The 20622-nt window shown below is 34.3% G+C and overlaps 2 protein-coding genes and 1 long non-coding RNA gene across 3 annotated transcripts; 2 read left to right on the top strand and 1 right to left on the bottom strand.

The window, feature by feature from the left end:
* Positions 1–4259: 4259 nt before the first annotated feature.
* LOC113073840 (brain and acute leukemia cytoplasmic protein-like) lies at positions 4260–7853 on the top strand. Its single transcript, XM_026246592.1, has 4 exons — positions 4260–4358; positions 4947–5341; positions 6443–6633; positions 7230–7853. The coding sequence occupies exons 2-4, from the start codon at positions 5158–5160 to the stop codon at positions 7401–7403; spliced, it is 549 nt and encodes a 182-aa protein (XP_026102377.1). The 5' UTR covers positions 4260–4358; positions 4947–5157; the 3' UTR covers positions 7404–7853.
* A 1048-nt stretch (positions 7854–8901) lies between these two features.
* LOC113073839 (nucleoside diphosphate kinase 6-like) lies at positions 8902–13081 on the bottom strand. Its single transcript, XM_026246591.1, has 5 exons — positions 12741–13081; positions 11398–11497; positions 10970–11009; positions 10160–10320; positions 8902–9281 (listed from the first exon to the last, which is right to left on the bottom strand). Exons 1-5 carry the CDS (start codon positions 12816–12818, stop codon positions 9154–9156), a joined length of 507 nt encoding a protein of 168 aa, XP_026102376.1. The 5' UTR covers positions 12819–13081; the 3' UTR covers positions 8902–9153.
* A 5481-nt stretch (positions 13082–18562) lies between these two features.
* Positions 18563–20622, top strand: LOC113073837 (uncharacterized). The gene is made up of 2 exons (XR_003280552.1): positions 18563–19369; positions 20301–20622. It is a non-coding gene; the product is annotated as an uncharacterized LOC113073837 (long non-coding RNA).

Raw genomic sequence — 20622 nt, 5'->3', positions numbered from 1 at the left:
GGCCACGACTTACCATATCATGCCATAAAATTTTACAGAGAGTAAAGAACATTTACATTCAGTCTAGCCAGAGTTCAGGCACTCTCAAAAACTCCCATTAAAATCACTGAAGCACTTTACATTACATTATCCACATCAGGATTTTTTTTTCTCTCTCTCCCTGAAGAAAGAATTTGCTAAATAATTCAGTCAGCGAGCAAGTGAACAAAAACACCGCGTTTCATGATGACTCTTCTGCACGTCTCCGATTGGCCATTGCATTCGTGCAACAGAACCGTTGATTGGTTATGATGAAGCGTTGTACGAACGAACATCTCTGGCTCAGCGGCCAGCCAGCGAACACAGATTTGAATTTAGCAGCTGATGCTGTGCACTGAACGATCTAATCACAACAGTGTGATTATATCCAATATATAAAAAATATTATTATGCTGTTCTTTTTTTTTTGTCGTTTGGAAGCTGCATTTAAAATCAACTTGAAATCTTTGAATGGGCATGACGCCTCTACCCTCGATGCCTGTGAAACGTTTCTCCCTCAAACAGCACGCTAACGTTACTCTACACTACAGGCTACACACCGCAATATAAACAACATATCTGCATGTTCTCACATCACGTCGTTCTTGTAAAATAATAATAAGTAAATAAAAATAAAAATTACTTCGCTGAGAATGAAACACCACTTACCAGCTTCTGCAGTGTTGAAAATATCCTCTGACAATTAAAAATGCGCGTGCGGCGTGACGAATCGTCCCAGTCGGATGAGGAGGTAGTCGTCGTCAGGTCAAAGGTCATCATGTTGGTCAGCTTATTGATGGCTAAATTATTATTCAAAATTTTACTAATATTTAGATTGGGCATGAGTAGGCATTCACAAAAGGAAACGTTATGACAAAAAAAATTAGAGGAAATTTTGCTTTGACAAAAGGGCACTTTGGGCACCAAAGGGCAAAGGGGCAGGTGCTCAAGCACCCAACGCCCCCTCCCTCTGCACGTGCCTGGATATCATACATCCCTAAAAAATTGTTCACACCTGCTCCTGTTTTAGGGCTGTGAGATTATGTAGTTTGGTTCTTCCTCATATACACTATATGTGTGTGCTGACTGCATTAGGTCCGGCTGTGATGGATGAGGTGGATTTAGCTCCCAGCATTGTGTGGACTGGGCTTGGCTCGAATGAGCGAAAACTCATGGGATCAGAAGAGTGGAGTATTCTGCCAGGAGAAGCTAGTCTTGATGGGAATCTTAGCTGCCACAGAAAGCAGGACCCCATCACCTTGACGAAGCAAAATCCAGTGTGGGCAACTATACTCTCACTGCATATAAAGTAGGGAAGTTTGATTGTGAGAAAAGTAACAGTTCTGGCCAGATGAAAAAAAAGAGCTTGTTCAACATGCAGCTGGCATGGTTTTCTCTTTCATTTATCTAAAAGTTCCCTTTCATTAATTTCAAAGTCAACTGCACCGCTGCACTGAGCACAATGACTGTGCCTTGAAAAGAAGGGGCTGTATTTGGAGGGGGAAACAACAAGCATAAAACAAGTCAGAAATAAATACAATAGAGGATGTCTGTGGATAGCAGATATGAGCTTGAGTAATGTTTTATGCTATTAAAGCCCCAATCACGCTTGTAGTGCATGTGTGTAGCTTTGAGCGCATCTAAATGCAAGTGTACTTCTAAACATTGACAGATATAATATAAAATCCTGCACTACACAGATTTTGGTCCAATTGGATGCTTTCTAGTTTCAGTGTCCATCCTCTTAATACCACCAGCAACTAGTAAGTAGTAAATCATATTATGGCATACTATGACATAAAGACTAAAAGCTTTGGAGCCAGTAAGATGTCAAATAAATAAATAAAAACTTAAATGATCGTTTTATTTAGCAAGGACATATTAAATCGGCAGTAATGTCAATAAATACATTTATGATGTTACAGATGATTTGTTACACTTTTTTGACCTTTCTATTTATCAAAATCACCATTTCCTTATTAAGCAGCACAACTTTGTTCAAAACTGATAATAATAACAAATGTTTATTGAGCAGCAAATCATCATATTAGAATGATTTCTGAAGGATCATGTGACACTGAAGACTGGAGTAATGATGCTGAAATTTCAGCTTCACAGAAATAAAACACATTTTTTAAATATATTAAAATACAAACCTATTCTTATAAATTGAAATAATATTTCAATATTGCTGTTCTTTCCTCTACTTTAAAGGGACAGATGGCACAGCAGTCAATGTTATAGTGCAAGCCTCAGTTTTAACCCTAGTTAGAACAACTTCAAAACGTTAATGCAGGTCAAAACTAGAAAAGACAAAAGTGATCCTCTCAAAACAGTGCCTGCACTGCCCCCATCTGTAAAAAAAGTGCACAATATCACCACACTACAGGACTCGGACTTACTTAACTGCTCTGCTCACTTGGTGTTTTACTGGCTGTGTGTGGAATTTTAAACCCCGATTACATTGCTTTCCATCAGCATTTTACGATATCTTTTAGTTTTGCAAGTTACAGTGATTAATAAAAAGGTTTTCCTTTCCCCATTGGGCTTTAATATTCACAGTTATGATGTCTATACAGTGTTCAAGCACTTTCAGTCACTGGTTTCATTCTCTTAAAAGAGCTGAGACATGCATGTAATATACTGTCAGAAAAATGTTTGATGACTATAATACTGCAGCTACATTTTATCCTCTAGTTTTCTGATTTACACAGTCATTTTGAAAGCACATCAGGGTCATAAATGGGGTACACAGTTTTTATAAATAGTTTTTATATACACAGTGCATTCACACATACACAGTTTTAAACATTTGCAGTACTGAAATGTTGTCTCTCTTTTCATTGGTTCCTTTGTTTAGCAGGGGTTACATTAACACAATGGCAACTTCAAGCATATGGTGAATGGGTTTGGAACAGAAAAACACACAGTAATCATCAGAATCACACATACAAATTGGTGTAACTACGGATATTGGGATTTGGGTATTATAAAGGGATACATGTTTTCATATAAGTTTTTTGACACAGGTATATAGAGTTAACCAACTAAAGATCATTTGGGTAATATAAATTTGATGTGGAATGGACTGAACCTTGTCTGAATGAATGGACATCCTTTATGTGGAGAGATGGGCACACCAAGTGACTGATTGAAGTGGTATAAACTTGCAAAAATTTTGAAAAGTATCAATTGTGAGGTAAAAAAGTTGAAACACATACACAAAATCATTACGAAATCCTAGAATTCAAAGAAAAAAGTCTGAATTGTGAGAGAAAGAAAGAAAGTAGAATATAAACTATAAATATAATCTCAGAATTGTGGTTAAAAGGACAAATGTGGAATAAAATGATGCCATAACCTTTTAAAAACATTTTATTCGATTGCGGATAGAAGGCTTCTGTAATTTTCTCTTTGACATACTGGAGGGAAAAAACAATGTTAACTCCAAAATTTTTACTGCAGCATTCAAATATTCTTCATTTTCTCCCCCTGTTTTTGTTACAAACATGTATGACATTTTTATTTTGCAGAGCACAAGAGTAGAAATTCTAAACCAAACTGTTTTTTAATGACACACGCTCAGACACGCATACAAAAAAATGAAATAAACATTTTAAATAAATTGAAATAAAAATAAACAAACAAACAAACAAACAAAAAACTCTAAAAATAAATAGCATAACCTGAAATAATAATTTCTATCATAATTATTTAATCATGTATAATGTACATAATAAAATATTTACAAATATTTAATAGACAAAATTATTGATATATCAATAGCTGAAACCTCCAGTGTTGCACATTCAGTCAAACAATTATTCATCTAAATCACATTAGGAGGTCAGTTGTCATTATCCAAAAGGCATCTTCCAGAAATGCAATCAAATTCTGATTCATTGCGATTTCAATGTCATCAGTTCTTATGGAATGGTCCTGAATAACAACAGATAACAAACTGCTGTTTACAAAACTATTCTCAGCTATTATTTTGTGTTCAGTAAAAAAAACTGAATGACTTGAACAGAGAGACATGATATCACAACGCTGTAACACAAAAACTTGGAATTTTAAGCGCTGTCAAAAAGAACCACACATAGACCTCGTTTTAATCTCGATGTGCTGTACATTTTAAGAACAAGAGATGGAAGGGTCAGCATCATTCACATCGAGAGAGAGAGAGAGAGAGAGAGAGAGAGAGAGAGAGAGAGAGAGAGAGAGAGAGAGAGAGTTTCGTCGCGGTAGAGCCACACTACGAATTTTGTAGAATTATGTTTTGTAAAGAGTGAACGTATGACTAAGAAAACTGTCCTGACACGGCTCTCTGTCGACTTAAGGTAATGTCAAAAATCTTCGTTCGCGCGAAAGACCACAAGCCACGCACCCAGCACATTTGATAGACTTAATACTTGTTTACAAATAAGCGTAATGCATGTTTCTACTCATTATTATATTAGTAGGCTATATACTATATACTCCGCTGTATATCTGCATATGAAAGCAGCGTGCTGCGTCAGCAAAGAAAAATACGATGCGCTCATATAATGAATTATCTTTCGCTTAATGATTGCATGACAAGAAAAAAGGTTGAATGTGCTTCGCTGGATTTAAATTAGAAATCTATTTGGCATATAATTCATGCTTTCCTTATTATTTGAACGAGAGAAAATGTCAAACTCGTCTTTGTTTACATCATGTGCCTAGAAATTGGAAACGGTTTAATACATCTTATTCATCATTCAGATATCACTTATTAAGCTTGTTTGGCGTATAATGCATAATATTAAAATATTTAAAAAACAAAATTATACCTATATTAATCAAATGTTAAATCTTCCAATACTATAACATCAAAATAGTATATTAAATCCCACTTGTTGTCTTGCTTAGGATCACAGCAAACATTAGTTATTTCTCTTCCGCAGAATCAGTCCCGGATCTTCATGTTCGACTGACACCAGGCCAGTGGAGGACTGATTTTTACATCAAAATGATTCTGCTATGGGTTGTTGATAATAAATGACATCACTCAGTGAACACCATACAACAAACCTCTACCTTTCATTTGCTCTTCGGGAGGTGTTGTAATGGACCTAGGATCCAAGGCTGTGTAGGTTTGGATTTGTTTTGGACATCATGGGCTGTGGAGGCTCCAGGACAGATGTGTTGGAGCCCAGATATATGGAGAGCTGGACCAAAGAGACAGAGTCCACTTGGCTGACGAGCACGGACACAGACATACCCCTGTCCTCCATCCAGAGCATCCCCTCAGAAAACTCTTCAGAGGAGGGCTTCCCATCAGAGAACAACGCCAACCTCGGTCAGACTGACTGAGATCATATTTCATATCTAATTTTTGAAAGCATCTGAAATTAATGTCTTTGTATTTAATTAGCTCATCAGTTCACCTAGCCACTCCAGTTTTACATGTCATGTTCTTTGAATGATATTCTCTTTCAAAACGGAGAGGCAAAGTGTTGTGAGGCTGCTGTTGGTGAAATCATTCAAGTAGGCCTCTTGTTGCCATGGAGATGGTTAAATCCCTTTAGTACTTCAGTACAACAATACGAGCAAGGATGGCACAATTGTTAGTTTTATACATATGTGTGTGTATATATATATATATATATATATATATATATATATATATATATATATATATATATATATATATATATATATATATATATACACACACACACACACACTACTGATCAAAAGTTTTAAATAATTGTTTATTATTATTATGTAAATAATAAATATTTTGTCTTATATGCTTGCCAACGCAGCATTTAAAAAGTAAAATAGTAACATTTGTGAAATTTTATTCCAGTTTCAAATAGCTGTTTTTTATTTGAATGTATTTTGAAATGCTACTTATTCCAGTGATTCCTTACATTTTAAAATATATTATTGTATTAGTAATTATAGCATATAAAGTATATATTATAAATATATAAATAGTATGTTTTAGTAAATATAGTATTATATTAAGAGTACTACTGTTTTTATTTTATTTATTTGTTAACAAATTGGCCTTGTATGCACCAGTGGTGTACATATGTATGATTTATAAATAATTTATATCTTACATATATTTATGAATGCCTATTTTATGTATATATCTTAAATTATTTTTTTATTTTTTTTATTCGGTATATAATATGACACTTAAAGGAATGCTATCTACTGGTAGATAGATAGATAGATAGATAGATAGATAGATAGATAGATAAACAGACAGACAGACAGACAGACAGACAGACAGACAGACAGACAGACAGACAGACAGACAGACAGACAGATAGATAGATAGATAGATAGATAGATAGATAGATAGATAGATATGAATTTGATTATCACTACTACAGTGATTTTGTAAAAGAGAATAAATAACTTCCATATTTCTTTCTGAGCACAGATCTCTTTGATGATGCTCTGCCTGCTCCAGCTCAGGCGTATCTGAAAGTGTGTTCTGCCATGTCTGAGGTGGGTCTGAATGATGTGAAACCTGGCAGCACCCCTGCAATCCTCTCTTCTGAAGAACTGGAAGCGCTGTCTTCTTCTGGCCCCACAGTGCAGAGGAGGAGCATGTTACGGACTGAGGAAATAGTGAGTATTTTAATACAACATAATGGTTGTTTTTGGTTTAGTCTTCTGCATGCAGCATGCGTGAACAAGACGCTATATCTGTGTTTCTACACCACACCAATGTATGAAGAAATTTATTTATTTTGACTTATTATACAGAATAGAATTTAGCATTATTGTTCCTTTTTATTAAAGTGGACTGTATTACAATTATGCACATTAAAACATCTTTAAACAATTGATATTGTAACAAGTGTTATTTTAGTATCTTTGAGATACTGTTTATTAATATTATAATTTATATTTATATTTTTGTATTTAATTTCATTTAAAGTTTGAGTTTTTTGTCAATTCATTTTTTTTATACATTTTTATCTCAGTTTTAGATGTAATTATTTTAGTACATGCTAAATTATAATGTGCAATTGTGCACTGAAAACTATAGCTGAAATAAAAATAACAATAATAATAAATACCGTAAATAGGAAATAAAATGTGACCTTCTGATTATTTATCTGAGAAATGCAATAGGTTTCAAGAAATGCAATAAAATAAAATTAAAAAGGTTTGGTAATAATTATGTCATAATAATTATAATATTTCAATGTCATCATTAGACCAAATGGCAGGACAACCGGATGTCCACCAAGCAAGTGACCATCACTGTGACTCAAAGTATCCGGCAGGTGGATAAGAGCGGGAAGATCAAGGAAACATCCCAAACCACCTATGAGCTCATGAAACCAGTGGATGGTTTGATGGACGCAGCAGCTGACTCAGTGCCTCAATGAGGTGTTTGCCAAGATCTCATGAAGACTGTATCTTGGATTTCAGGCAAGATTTGGTGAAGATGTCAGGGACCAAAGAAGTAAAAAAGAACCAGGGATCACCTAAATGAAGAAGTTCATCAGTGCAATGATAAACGGGTTTCAAGGGTCAGTTAATTGTTAGTTTCATTTTTCATTGTTTTACTTGACTGATTTAATAACATACATTTTTTATGTACTTTCCTCTGTAATGTCTTTGTCAAAATATTTGTTTTTCTGATGCCAACAAAAATAATATTAGTAAAAGCATCTACTGTACATACACTTAAAGCACAGGATAGGTGGACCTTTAACGACTGATTTTGTGAAAAAAGTTTTCCAGAAAAGGGGTGGCTTGAAGTTGATGTACTGCTTTTAAAATCAGGGCTCTTACTACCACACTATTGTTGCCTTTAGCTTTTTGGGGTACAAGTTCAAACATTTGTTCAAAAACCTAAGTACAGTTTCTGTAGCAAGCTAGCACTACTGCGAAAAGTGCTGTGCAAGAAAGTAAAGCAGCTCTGTTTTGTTATTCCAATATTGTTTGATATATTACTGCTTTACTCACTGAAAGATGATGTTTATAATTGAATTATTAAATACCTATTGTGGTAATTTGGAAGTGCATAATAACTATTACTGAATCCCAATCTTTCTCCTGCTTCAGTCTCTGATTTAGCAATTGACAAATAGTTTCTATATATTAACATTAATTAATTAGGTATTATAAAGTAACAATGAGCAGCATTTATTAATATAGGTTCATGTTGATTTCTACATATACTAAAATTTGTATTTTTTAATTGATATTTTGCTATCAATTTGTAAACAATAACATTAGGTATACTTGGCATAGGTTATTATTAAGAATTTGAATCTATTTGATATAAAGTCATATTTTCAAATTCCTTAAAATTGGCAGTGAAAACAATGGTATATAATATAAAGTATGAACTTCAAATATGGCAAGTTGTGGTATTAGTTAAATGGTATGTGATTTATGACTTGAATTGAGGGATGATGAATTTATAAACCTGGTTGTAGTGCATTTAAAACATTTGGTTTAATACTATTACATACTATTAGATCCATAAATCTTATTCGTGTTTCATTCATGATTAACTGACAAATATACATCCGATTGTTTATTAATATTAAAACGGTTTAATCCAGATGGATGGAAATTTGATCAATTACAAATTTAAATCTTGAATATATAGGCCTATATATTTTTTGAGTAATGGTTTATAATAAACTGAAGTAACAATGAATAACAATAAACTGACATTAACTTTAAAAAAAAAATGTATTGTTCATTGTTAGTTTCTGATACCTAATGCAATAACTCATTTTAATGAATGGACAATCGTTACAAAATTTACTAATTTTCCTAAATGGAGAGGAATACTGTTTGCATATAAAACCTCTAACTATATTCTGTTAATACATCATAACAGGAATACTGTGTTAACTTAAAAAAGAACTGTGCTTAGAGTTTGCTACGTCGAAGTAAATATTTATTGACATCTACTACAAAGCTAGAACAAATGTTAATTTATACATAAATATAAAACACATACAAATGAATATAAAAGTCTTGGCAGAGCTTCTGTAGAGGCTTTTTGTGGCCACAGAAGAGTAACATGGCAACATAAAATGCTGAAATATCTGGTGAAAAGTCACATTCATGTAGTCCTATAAAAGCACCATCAAACCAGTGATCATCATGTGATCATCATGTGTCCCGTTGGAGAGTATGTATTTGTCTCAACCTAAGACGTGGCTCTTCCCTCGACATCCACTCATCGGCATTGAATTCTGGAAAGAAAAATGAAATCTCTCTCTTGGCAGAGTCAACTGAATCTGAGAGAAAGAAAATAAGAAAATGTTGAAGCTTTAGAATAAAAGAATATTGTTTTCATTTAATGTATTTAAGAAATTAGTTTTTATTTTAAAATATGTGTTATGGTATAGGATTTATTTAGAGTTTTAAAACAAACACTGATTAGGCCTTTTCTAGAGAGGTTATTAACTGTATATGTATTTGATATGTATTTGATCTAGACTATTTAGCCAGTTTAAAGAATAGTTGACCCAAATATGAACATTTGCAGGAAATGTATTCACCCTCAGATCATCCAAGATGTAGATGAGTATGTTTCTTCATCACAACAGATTTGGAAAAATTTGCTCACCAATGGATCCCCTGCAGTGAATGGGTGCTGTCATTCCAAACAGCTGATGAAAACATCACAATAATCCACACAACTCCCATCAATTAACATCTTGAGAAATGAAAAGCTGCATGTCTGTAATAAACAAAATACACCATTAACATGTTTTTAACTTTAAACCATTGCTTCTGTACTGGAAGAAGAGGTATTACGGATAGAGGACTTGCATTTTATCCATAAGCAACTGATTAAAGTTAAACCACCTTAATAAAGGATTTGTTCCTTACAAACATTTAGCTCTTCACTTCAAAAGATGTTAATTTATAGACTGAAGTCACAAGGATTACTTGTGTTTTTATCAGTTGTTTTGGCTCTCACTCTGACGGCACCCATTCACTACACAGGATCCATTGGTAAGCAAGTGATTTAAATTTCTCCAAATCTGTTATGATGAAGAAAAAAAACTGTTCTACATCTTGGATAGCCAGAGGATGAGTAGATTTTTAGCTTAATTAAATTTTTGGGTGAACTATTCCTTTAACTGTTAAGTGTTCAGTGTTACTCTACCTGAACCATGAGTAGTGTTTCTGGTGTCTGTCAGCCCGTATTGCCCTCGCAGGGTGTCTGGTGAAGTGTAGCGAGCTCTAAACACTTTTGTTGGACCCATCATCCCCCTCCAGTGAGTGATAGCATCTTCCCTGGCTAGGATGTATGCTCTCATTGGGCCACTATTGTGGGAATATAAGTGAATAGCAGTATTACACAGGGAGCTGTGACAACCTTGTGTTCGCACAGATGGCTAAATATAATTGAATCCAAAAGAACATAGATTTTTTTTTCCCTTTATGACGTTAATAGTATATTCAGGACTAGTCACAAAAGATGAGCAGTACTGCCTTAGTGGCACTGCTGGTGCACAAATGGAACTAAAAGCTTGGGAATAATCAGCTTCTTATTTTGAAATGACTCTGACGTACACTAAAAGACACAGGTCAGTTCGAGCACTGTGCTAATGATTTATCTTTCTCAGACAGAGACATGTTCTGAGGACAGGATGCCATGGTAACATCGGCCTCACTGTCTAAACTGGATCAACGGCTACATTAACAACAAGCATTGATGTCCCTCTCCACAAATGAGAGAACATATATCTGCATTAATTACTCCTTTTGAGAGGAAGAGCAGCAGTACAGCATACAGCATCTGTATATTCACAATAATTCAATATACACTACCGCTTTAAAGTTTAGGGTCAGTAACATTTTGTAATGTTTTTTGAAAGGTCTTCTTCACCAAGGTTGCATTTATGTAATACAAAATACTGTAATATTGTAAGCCACTGTATCAAATAGTGTAGAAATGACAGTAAACATTTACCTTGCCATGAATTCAACCAGTCTTTGATAGAAAAAACGTCCTGTAAAATAAAAACAAAAATAACCAAAAATAAACTGCTGCTTATCTTTTGATCAGTTTATCCACTAAGCCAACGAGGTTGGTGTGGTTTAATCTGTTTATATGGTTTGAAAAGGCTCTTGCATTCAAAATACAGACATATGAATGTGAGGCAGCTGCTTTTCTTTGGAGTCAGGATATGATAAGCTGAGACTGAGTACCATGTTCTCTCTCCACATGCTGTGTCAACATTTTAACTCCAGGTTGTGAAGCTTTTACTATAACTCAACCTGTTTAAAATCAGGCATCACACAGACACCCACACATGTACTTAACCATTTAATCCGTTACAAACACAGACCTTTTTCATTCATGCATTGCATAATTTAGGAAGAAAGATTTTTTTCTACCTGCATGTTCAGCATAAAACCTTTCTGAATCTTCTGTTCTCCACATCAGATCCTTCTTTCTGACTATAATGAAGTTTTTGAGAATCTTCTGATGAAGAGCCTGAAATTAAAACAAATATTATATTAAAATGTTGCCGTTCTCCTGTGCCCATCCGCATCTCTTAAAACTTAAACTCACTGTCGGTGAAAATGCATTGCTATGCTAATGGAAGCCTGTTGCTGTTTTGCAGTAGGTCTTTTCATTTGACGTTTGCCCTCAACAACAAGACGACAAAGGATCTTAACAGAAATAAAAGTAGTTAATTAAGAGGTTTAGTCTCGGTGGTGTAAATGAAAGCAATCAGGGCTTCAGGTTTTAAACCACTTGTATGAGGAAATTGTTACTAATTAAAAGCACCTTCATCTCTTTGAAGCAACAGACAGCGGAAATTAAATCAGGCGATACATTGGATTCATTTTTTAGTAAAGACAAATGATTATGTAGCTTTAAGCCTCCACATATAGAGTTATAAGTCATCCATCTTTTCTTCATTAAAAGGGTAACATTCAGCAGGATGGGTATAGGGGAGACAGGCTAGGTGTCTCACTTGTTACTCTAGTGAATGTTGCTCATGATAGGTTTCTTTTTTATAGCAGGATGAGCAACAATCTGAAGTAAACCAGGGATTCCCAAACTTTTTTGTCACGCAAACCCCTTTGACTGAAAATATTAATTGAAGTACCCCCTGAAACTTTCAGATTTATTTCAATCTTTTTTATAATATTTTTTAATTATTTTTTTGCCTTTCATTCATCACATCTACACGTTCACAGTTCTCTGAAGTTGGTTAATAGCCATATGACATGCAATTAAGTATATTTCATCTTTTGTAGTAATCGTTTCATTTTTATTGCTCATTTGAATTTAATACACAAGCACGCACACACACACACAGTCATATATATTACATACAAGGGAAAGTTCACCCAAAAATGAAAAAGAAAATTCTATAATTCGTATTTATTTTAGAAAATTTTAACACGGAACATAAAAGATATTTTGAAAAATGTCTGTTTTTTTTTTTTTTTTTTGACCATACAATAATGTATATAAATAGCCTCCAAAACAACTATTAGAGGAAAAAATACTCTTTCATGTAGTAATTGGAGTTTATAATCAAAATCGTATTATTATACCTTGTAACAAGTCACAGACCCCTCCTGAATTTCAGTTGCTAATGTCAAGGGGGGATTCAAAAATAGCACATCCACATGGTGTATGTAATGTAGACACCACAAGGTTCGTTAGATTTTTTTCTTAATTTTTTGTATAATCAGACAGGTGCAGTGCAGTGTCCTCTCACCTCCAGAACGAGCGGGTGGGCCACAGCATCGGGTTTGACGACCGCGAGGGTGAGCTGCAATGCCTTCACACACCGCATGCTTCCGGGCTTACACTTCTACTAAAAATCATCAAGGGTCATCAGCTCTTGAAACACTTAAATGCTCGTGAACATTTCACAGCTCTTTCATTTTCCAATGTTCTGTGCAACATGATACATTAATCGATAGGCGATCGATCGAAAAAAAAAATCAGTTTTTCATTCGGTGTTTAAACTAGTTTTCAGTCTGATTTCTCAAGAGAAATAAGGCTTGTTTTATAAACGTGCTCTGCGCTGTGGTTACATGGGCGCCGCCATCTTGCCCGGTAGTAAACATAGGAAGTTACACAGCGCACACGCGCAGCTCTCACCAGAGTCATTCTATTTTGACCAACCCTTGCAATATAACTGCTTTGTTGACAATAAATAATATATATATATACACAGTACAGACCAAAAGTTTGGACACACCTTCTCATTCAAATAGTTTAGACTATGAAAATTGTAGATTCACACTGAAGGCATCAAAACTATGAATTAACACATGTGGAATTATATATGGAATTATACATAACAAATGAAAATATACATAACAAAAAAGTGTGAAACAACTGAAAATATGTCATATTCTAGGTTCTTCAAAGTAGCCACCTTTTGCTTTGATTACTGCTTTGCACACTCTCAGCATTCTCTTGATGAGCTTCAAGAGGTAGTCACCTGAAATGGTCTTCCAACAGTCTTGAAGGAGTTCCCTAACATTTAGAGAAACAGTGACTTGTGATCATCTGTAGTAGCTAATGTCATGTGAAAATACAATGGTAAAACAGAGCAGCCTTGTTCAGGTTGTTTAATAGAAAGTTGTTAATGCTCAGTGAAAATATAAATAATTATATTCTGTATAATTCATGTTTACTTTTACATGTGAGTTTGTCTTTACATGCATGTGAGGGATCAAGCATGAAAATTGTTTTAAGACAGCCGTGAAACCTATAGTGATGATGCAGTAACAAAAAAGATTTTTGGGAATTGAGGATTTTGGGGAATTATTTTCTTAACACTGATCTGATTATATTATAATCATGGTATATTTATTTTTATTGTCACGTCACAGCTTCAGGCTGCAGAGAATAGAATCATTGATTTTCACACGCATATTGTCCTTCGTTCATTTGTCAGGCAGTACGATTATGTCAGTTTTGACCTAGTTACCCCAACTTTAACCTGACCACCAATGCTCACACGTTCATTCATTGGGAACCCCCCGCTTTTCGGTGAGATTGCTGACACCAGTTGAACCAATCCATATCCCGTTTTGACACCCTGCCTATTTCTTGTGGGTGTTTTAAGGAGTGGCAGGATGGGGTCAGAGGTGCATTTCCTGCCATATGACCATTTGGTCTGCTGCTTAGTAAAATCTAGCCTTCATTTACTAAAACTGTAGCCTACTTGTGACTGGAAAAATACATGTGAAGGTGTTCACCAGCTAGTCAGAGATTTAACTGCAAATCACAGAAATGCTTCTCACATGTAATGTGAATTGCGAATAAATAATAATAAACAAATAAAAACATAAAACAAAACTATTTGTTTTTATTCAAAGAGCATCTTTGTGGGGCAGGGAGTAAGCTGTGTACCTCTCAGTTGCTAGCACCTGTTTTGACATCTACTGAAATGCAAGTGTCCTTTGACCTTTTCTATTCCCATTCTTCACAGCGCTGCACCAGACTCTCACAGACAGCTGTGTCAACCTCAGCGGGAGCAACTGTCATACCTACAGAAGGACAACACTTTTAAAGCTGAAGAATTATGATGTGCCTTAACCAGCTCCACCTTTAGATGTGTATTGATGACTTTCATATTACACAAGAAATCACATGTATCAAACACACACACACACACACAAGCAAAACTGCATTTCTGTCATCATTTACCCATTCCAAAACTGAATGACTTACTTTCTTCTTCACAACAAGACATATTTTGATGAATATTTAAAGTGTTTTTCCATACAATGAAAGTCAGTGTGACCCCATTGACATCCATTGTGTACTCAGGGAAAACACACACACAGAAAGGGAGAGAGAGAGATTTTCATAATATCTATGTTCCACAGACAAAAGAAAGTAATGCAGGTTTGGGATGACATGAGTGTGAGTAAATTTTAATTAAACTGCATTTATGTTTTCCCAGGTGATCTAAAATATCCTCTTAAAAATCATGTTTGTCATACATCTAAGACATTAATTTACTTTTCCGGATTAAAAATATGATCTTCCAGTGTTTTAAGAAACTTCATTTACATTTATGCTTTACATTTTATTATGATTTTTTTTTCTGATTCAAGGTATAGATTTAATTGCTTTCGCTGGGAATTGAACCAATGTCTTTGGGGTTGCTAGCACCATGCTTGACTGTTTGAGCGTTGACCTTGGTTTTTCGAGTGCCATGCTTCTGTCTGCATATTCAAGTGTCTTTTATTACTATATATTAAGATTTAAATTAATCATTTGATACAGTACATTTGTTGTGCACATATGTTTTGACATTGTGCATATATAAAAAAAATATCTGCATTACATCTGTAATTACACTTTTGACCCTACTTTACTCCTTAACCCATTCTTAAACCTAGTCGTACCAACAGTCCTGTTCCTAACCATATCCCACCTCAATAACAACAACAGTGTTTTGCAATAAAACAGGATTAGTAACAGTAAATAAATTGCAACAATTAATTAAGTGCATAGTAGTTCAAACACCTAATATAAAGCGGGACTGCTTAGAGTCCTAAAAAAAACATTTAATTGTTTCCCAAATTCTGTTAGATTTTTTCTATTCAATTTTAATAAATTAAATTTTAACAATCAAAAATATGTCTAATCAATTACATTCATAAATCTTTAACAACTTAGTAATTTATTTAAATTTTAGCAATAGCGCTCTAAAAAAATATTTTATTTTTCTGAAATTCTGCTTTGTCTGATTTAATTTTTATGTGTTTTATGATATTATACAAATTATCAAAATGTGGTTATCAGTTGAATGCATAAAACTAAACAATTTAATGAACTTTTTAAAATGTAATTTTTTTGGGGCAAACAACAGAGGTTTACAGTTTAAATTTAAACGTGGATGACACATTATTGATATTTTTTGATATTGCTCAAAAAATACTTTTAATATATTGTATTACTTTTGTTATATTACTTCAAAATGCAGATTCAAATTTTTCTGTCAAATTATTATATTTGGGACCTAACATGATTCACAACCTTTTGCATTTATCTGTCATAAAGGGCCTCTAGATTAAGGGTCTGAGTGAAAGAAAGGAATTATTTCTCAACACTAAGGGCTTTAGTTATGGGTGAATGTTAATATGTATAGTTTTGGGCTATGGGTGGATGTTTATATGTATAACTTTGTATGTATAACTGTAGTTATATGATCAATAAGCGCCATTCAACACAACAACCACAGTATCATTGTTTCTATGCAACGGAGCAGAAATATAATAAAAGATTATAGCTAGTTACTTCCAGTCTTGTGCTGTGCGTTTGTCCTGGGAATCAGCTGTTTAAATGGCACTGCCTGAAAAATTATATGTCAGCCTCCGGAAAAAGACAGAGCTAAATGACCTCTTAGAATAAACTGGGATGCTGCTGACCAAATGCTAGTGTCAGAGAGAAACAAAGTTATTAGCACCGTGGGGCCCAGCTTCACTGCCTGCATTAAAAATAAACAGAGCGGTCAGATTTGGAGCTTACGTTCTCCTCAAACACTGAGCATTCTCATTCTCATTCTCTCTCTCTCTCTCTCTCTCTCTTTCTCCCTCTCTCTTTCGTTCACTATTTTCCCATTGACATGAGTGAACACTTGCTCTGTATTGTTTCCATAGTGTATTAAAGACATAACCTTACAATTGTTTCACAGCTTCCATTGGATTAGTTACTAAAAATGACTGGTCATGGTAATCAGTGATCAGGGTTCATGGTTTTAATTGTTATATTTATTGTATGGATTATGTTTTTAACTCAATGTTCATTTGAACAGTAAACAATTTAAAATTATGGGAAACTACGACATATTTTTAGCTTTAGAAGCAAAACTATCTTCACTAATAGGTGTAATGACCTGTGGTTATTACTGGCGGCATATGTTGTAATCCTCGGTAATGATATAGATAGAGATGTCTAATTTGTTACTGTCATGTGCAGCCACAGGAAACAGTAATTGTTGAGCATGCATGGTACTATTCCTGAGAAGAGCAATGCTGCTGGCTATTTGTGGTAGTTTAATGCTGTTAAAAGGGTGCAGAGTGTTGGGTTTCAGAGCAAGCCTCATCTCTGGCCCTGGGTCTCCTGTTGCCTGGGCTTCTTTTAGAACACAGGTGCTGACTTCAGGGGTACTGGTGTGCTTGTTGCAGGGGAAAATGTACCAGACCTCTCCCATTTCCTCCATGGAACTGGGTCGGGTTCATTCTGTGGGTGGCTCATGAAATCATGTGGTTTCAAGCACAGTGCAAAACTGGACAGTTCATCAAACTAATAAGAGTATCAAATGAGTATCATTTTTTAACGATTCACATTAAAAAGAATGAAATGGACAAAAGTCTGTACTACATTTTTTTTAATGCTTATTATGAAGTTTCATGTCTGTGACAACTGTTGTAAGACTGAATTATTAATATTTTAATATATAAAACTTATATATTAAATATATGACATTTCTGAAGAATCATCTGAAATTTGCCATCACAGGAATAAATTACATTTGAAAATATATTTAAATGGAAACAGTTCTTTTAAATTGAAATTAAGTTTCAAAATTATTATTGATTGTATTTTTGATTTAATAAATGCAATAAATTGTATCCTTAATTTATATATATATATACATATATATATATATATATATATATATATATATATATATATATATATATATATATATATATATATATGTTATATAACAACAAGATTATGATTTAAATATATATATATATATATATATATATATATATATATATATATATATATATATATATATATATATATATATATATATATATATATATATATATATATATATATATAAGTCATCATCTTGTTATATAACATGATCACCACAAACCCAGACTTCATTTTATTGTTTAAAAGACAAAACAAAATAACCATATTATGAGCATTATATTGAGTAGGTGTCTTAGACTTTCGGGCCCCACTGTAAAGACAATATTTTATTAAGTTAGAATATCATCGAAGTGTTTTATTGGCTATACAGCATTATGTAAAATGCCACAAAACAAATGTTCAGAAAAATTTGTTGTCATATAAACATTATTGTTGGTGCTCAGAAAAACTGTGCTTGTAATGTTTGCCATTATCAAAGTAAACTGAAGCATCTTGATCTCAAATCTTTCCAGCCTTGAGCCTAAAACCCGCTAGCTTATCAAATCCAAGACTGTAGTAACACTAGCTTGTTTCAGCTGTGACTACTAACCCACAACTGTACAGAAGTCACTTGCCCACAGTTGTATTTCTGGTTTCTCTTCTCTCTCCCTAAAGGAGCCATTGAAATTTGGTGTAAAAAGAGGAGCAGTGGGTGTAGGGTGTCTCAAGGCGAATGTGAACAGCTGAGGTGTGATTTCACAGGCTCGCTCTCCCCTGTCACTGCCCTGATTGGGTTGGACAGCAGGCATAGGAGAGGCCCTGGCTTCTAAAGGACACCAACAGGTGGAGGACCACGGGGCAGAGGGGGGAGTATAAGGGAGGCTGAGCGCTTGAAAAGGCCGGGAGCATGTGGCTATGTCTGGGCAGAATCCACCAGTCATGCAAAGAGGACCATACTCTGTAGCACTCAGCAGAAGAAGGAAGATGGGAACAGAAAGGTGTGGGGAGAGTTTTCATTTGTGGCTAGATTGAGTTGGCTATAGGCAAGTTTTTGTTGTTTGATTTTTTTATAATTATATTATTTTATATTATATTGGGACTATTTATTAATAACTTTTTCTTTTTACCTCTCTAATCTATTTTTGTTCATATATACATATATATATATAAATTCTTTATTGGCAAGGCAGTGAAGGTTAAAAATCAAATTATTTTTTAATTAAATAAGAGTAGACAAACACGTACCCATTCCATGTATGGGATGAAATTTTTCAACTCTTTCTAATACACAGAAATATATATATATATATATATATATATATATATATAGCTCCATTTTTATTTTACGTTTGGACTGAGATGCTGGGTGACATCTCTGTTTTACGAGGCAGCAAATGGAAGATTTTACACCTCTGCCACTGGAAATGGTGCTGATAAAGGAAATGGAGGTATGAGCGTGTTACAGGGTTTTCACCTGAGGTGTCATAGCTTGTCTTTGATCTACTGTAAATCAGTCTCTATATCAAGAAGGAGTAAAAAGGGGGCAGTGTGCCCATTTTTAGCTTTCCATGTGGTGGAATGAGAAACCTTCTGTTCTATTTGAATGTGAGAAAGATGTGCTAGTCCTCTCCCGCTTGGCTGGCTAACCTCCATGTACTTCCCTGTGTATGGATACTTGTCAACACAAAAATAATAATGAAAAGGAGGAAATAATAAATACAGGTAAATTCTGTTTTTCTTTGCATTTGAGCTGTAATATAACTTATTTTACAGAGAGTTTTTTTTTTTTGTGAGCAAAAAATGTTTGTTGTGAATGAATGCTAAAAACTGCTTTTTTTATGTGTTTCTGGACAATATTTATGCATCCACTTTGGCGTTATCCAGCATTTTCCTTTGATTTTCTCTATAACTTAATATTGTTATGAAGCAGCAAAATTCTCCTCACTCTATTTTGTTTAAAACATTTATCTTCTTTATATACGACAAATGAATTTTTTCTATTCTGTGAAGAAACTAAAATTTGCCGCTTGTGATGACATGCTTCCTTATAATCCCATATGAATATTCAAGTTATGGAATGTAAGGAAGTGTGTGGTTTCAGGAGGAATCCATCACCACAGGACTGTAGCATGCAAATAAAACACATCATGATGGATATAAAATGATTCATTAAACATAAACTGAACAGTTTTAATCCCAACACTGACATACATTTGTGTCATTTTGTATTCTCAGATGACAAAAATCATTTGAGCTGCATGAAGTATTCTGGATCAGGTGGTAAAGCTGTTGTTTTAGTGAGCTGGCTTGCCTTAGACGCACGTTTGGGGCATCCACACCCTGATCATCTCTCACTGACCCATAGCTACTGAAGATCCAGGGCAGACTGACAGAGTACAGCTGTCCCTCACTTCACTAAACCTCATGGGTTTTATTAAAGAGGGCACTAGATTATTCTTTCCCAAATATCAGCACATTTAACAAAAAGGCAGTAATTAACAATGCTGAACTTATCTGGCAATGTTCACTCACTGAACAGCACAGAAAATAAAATGACACTTTACTGAAGACACAGTTTGTAAATGGGGCCAAGCTGATTTCATTTTGTTATTTGTTTTATTATTATTACATTTTACATTTATCTTCTCAACAGGTAAACTGCAAGAGTGATTTGATGAACATTGTCAAGATATACTTCATTAATCTTCCTCCCTTTGCCCGCCGTTCTCTCTTTTTGAAGAAGCACGTCTTGCTGTGGCTGGTCAAATGGAACCAAGTCAGGTGTTTCTGCAAGGTTTGGTCCCCTTCAACCAGCTACTGCGTCGTGAATACAGCCAACAAAGAGCAAATATTATAAGAGAGTCATTCAGTAAAATCTGATATTTGTCATTTAAAATGTACTGGTCCTTTAAAGTATTTCATTATTTTATTGTCTATGATTTCTTCTAAAATTCAATAAACTATTTTCCTTTTCA

The sequence above is a fragment of the Carassius auratus genome, unplaced genomic scaffold, assembly GCF_003368295.1.
Source record: "Carassius auratus strain Wakin unplaced genomic scaffold, ASM336829v1 scaf_tig00012957, whole genome shotgun sequence".
In the NCBI taxonomy this organism is placed as follows: domain Eukaryota; kingdom Metazoa; phylum Chordata; class Actinopteri; order Cypriniformes; family Cyprinidae; genus Carassius; species Carassius auratus.
The sequence above is the reverse complement of the archived record's forward strand: the minus strand, read 5'-3'. Positions and strand labels throughout refer to the sequence as shown.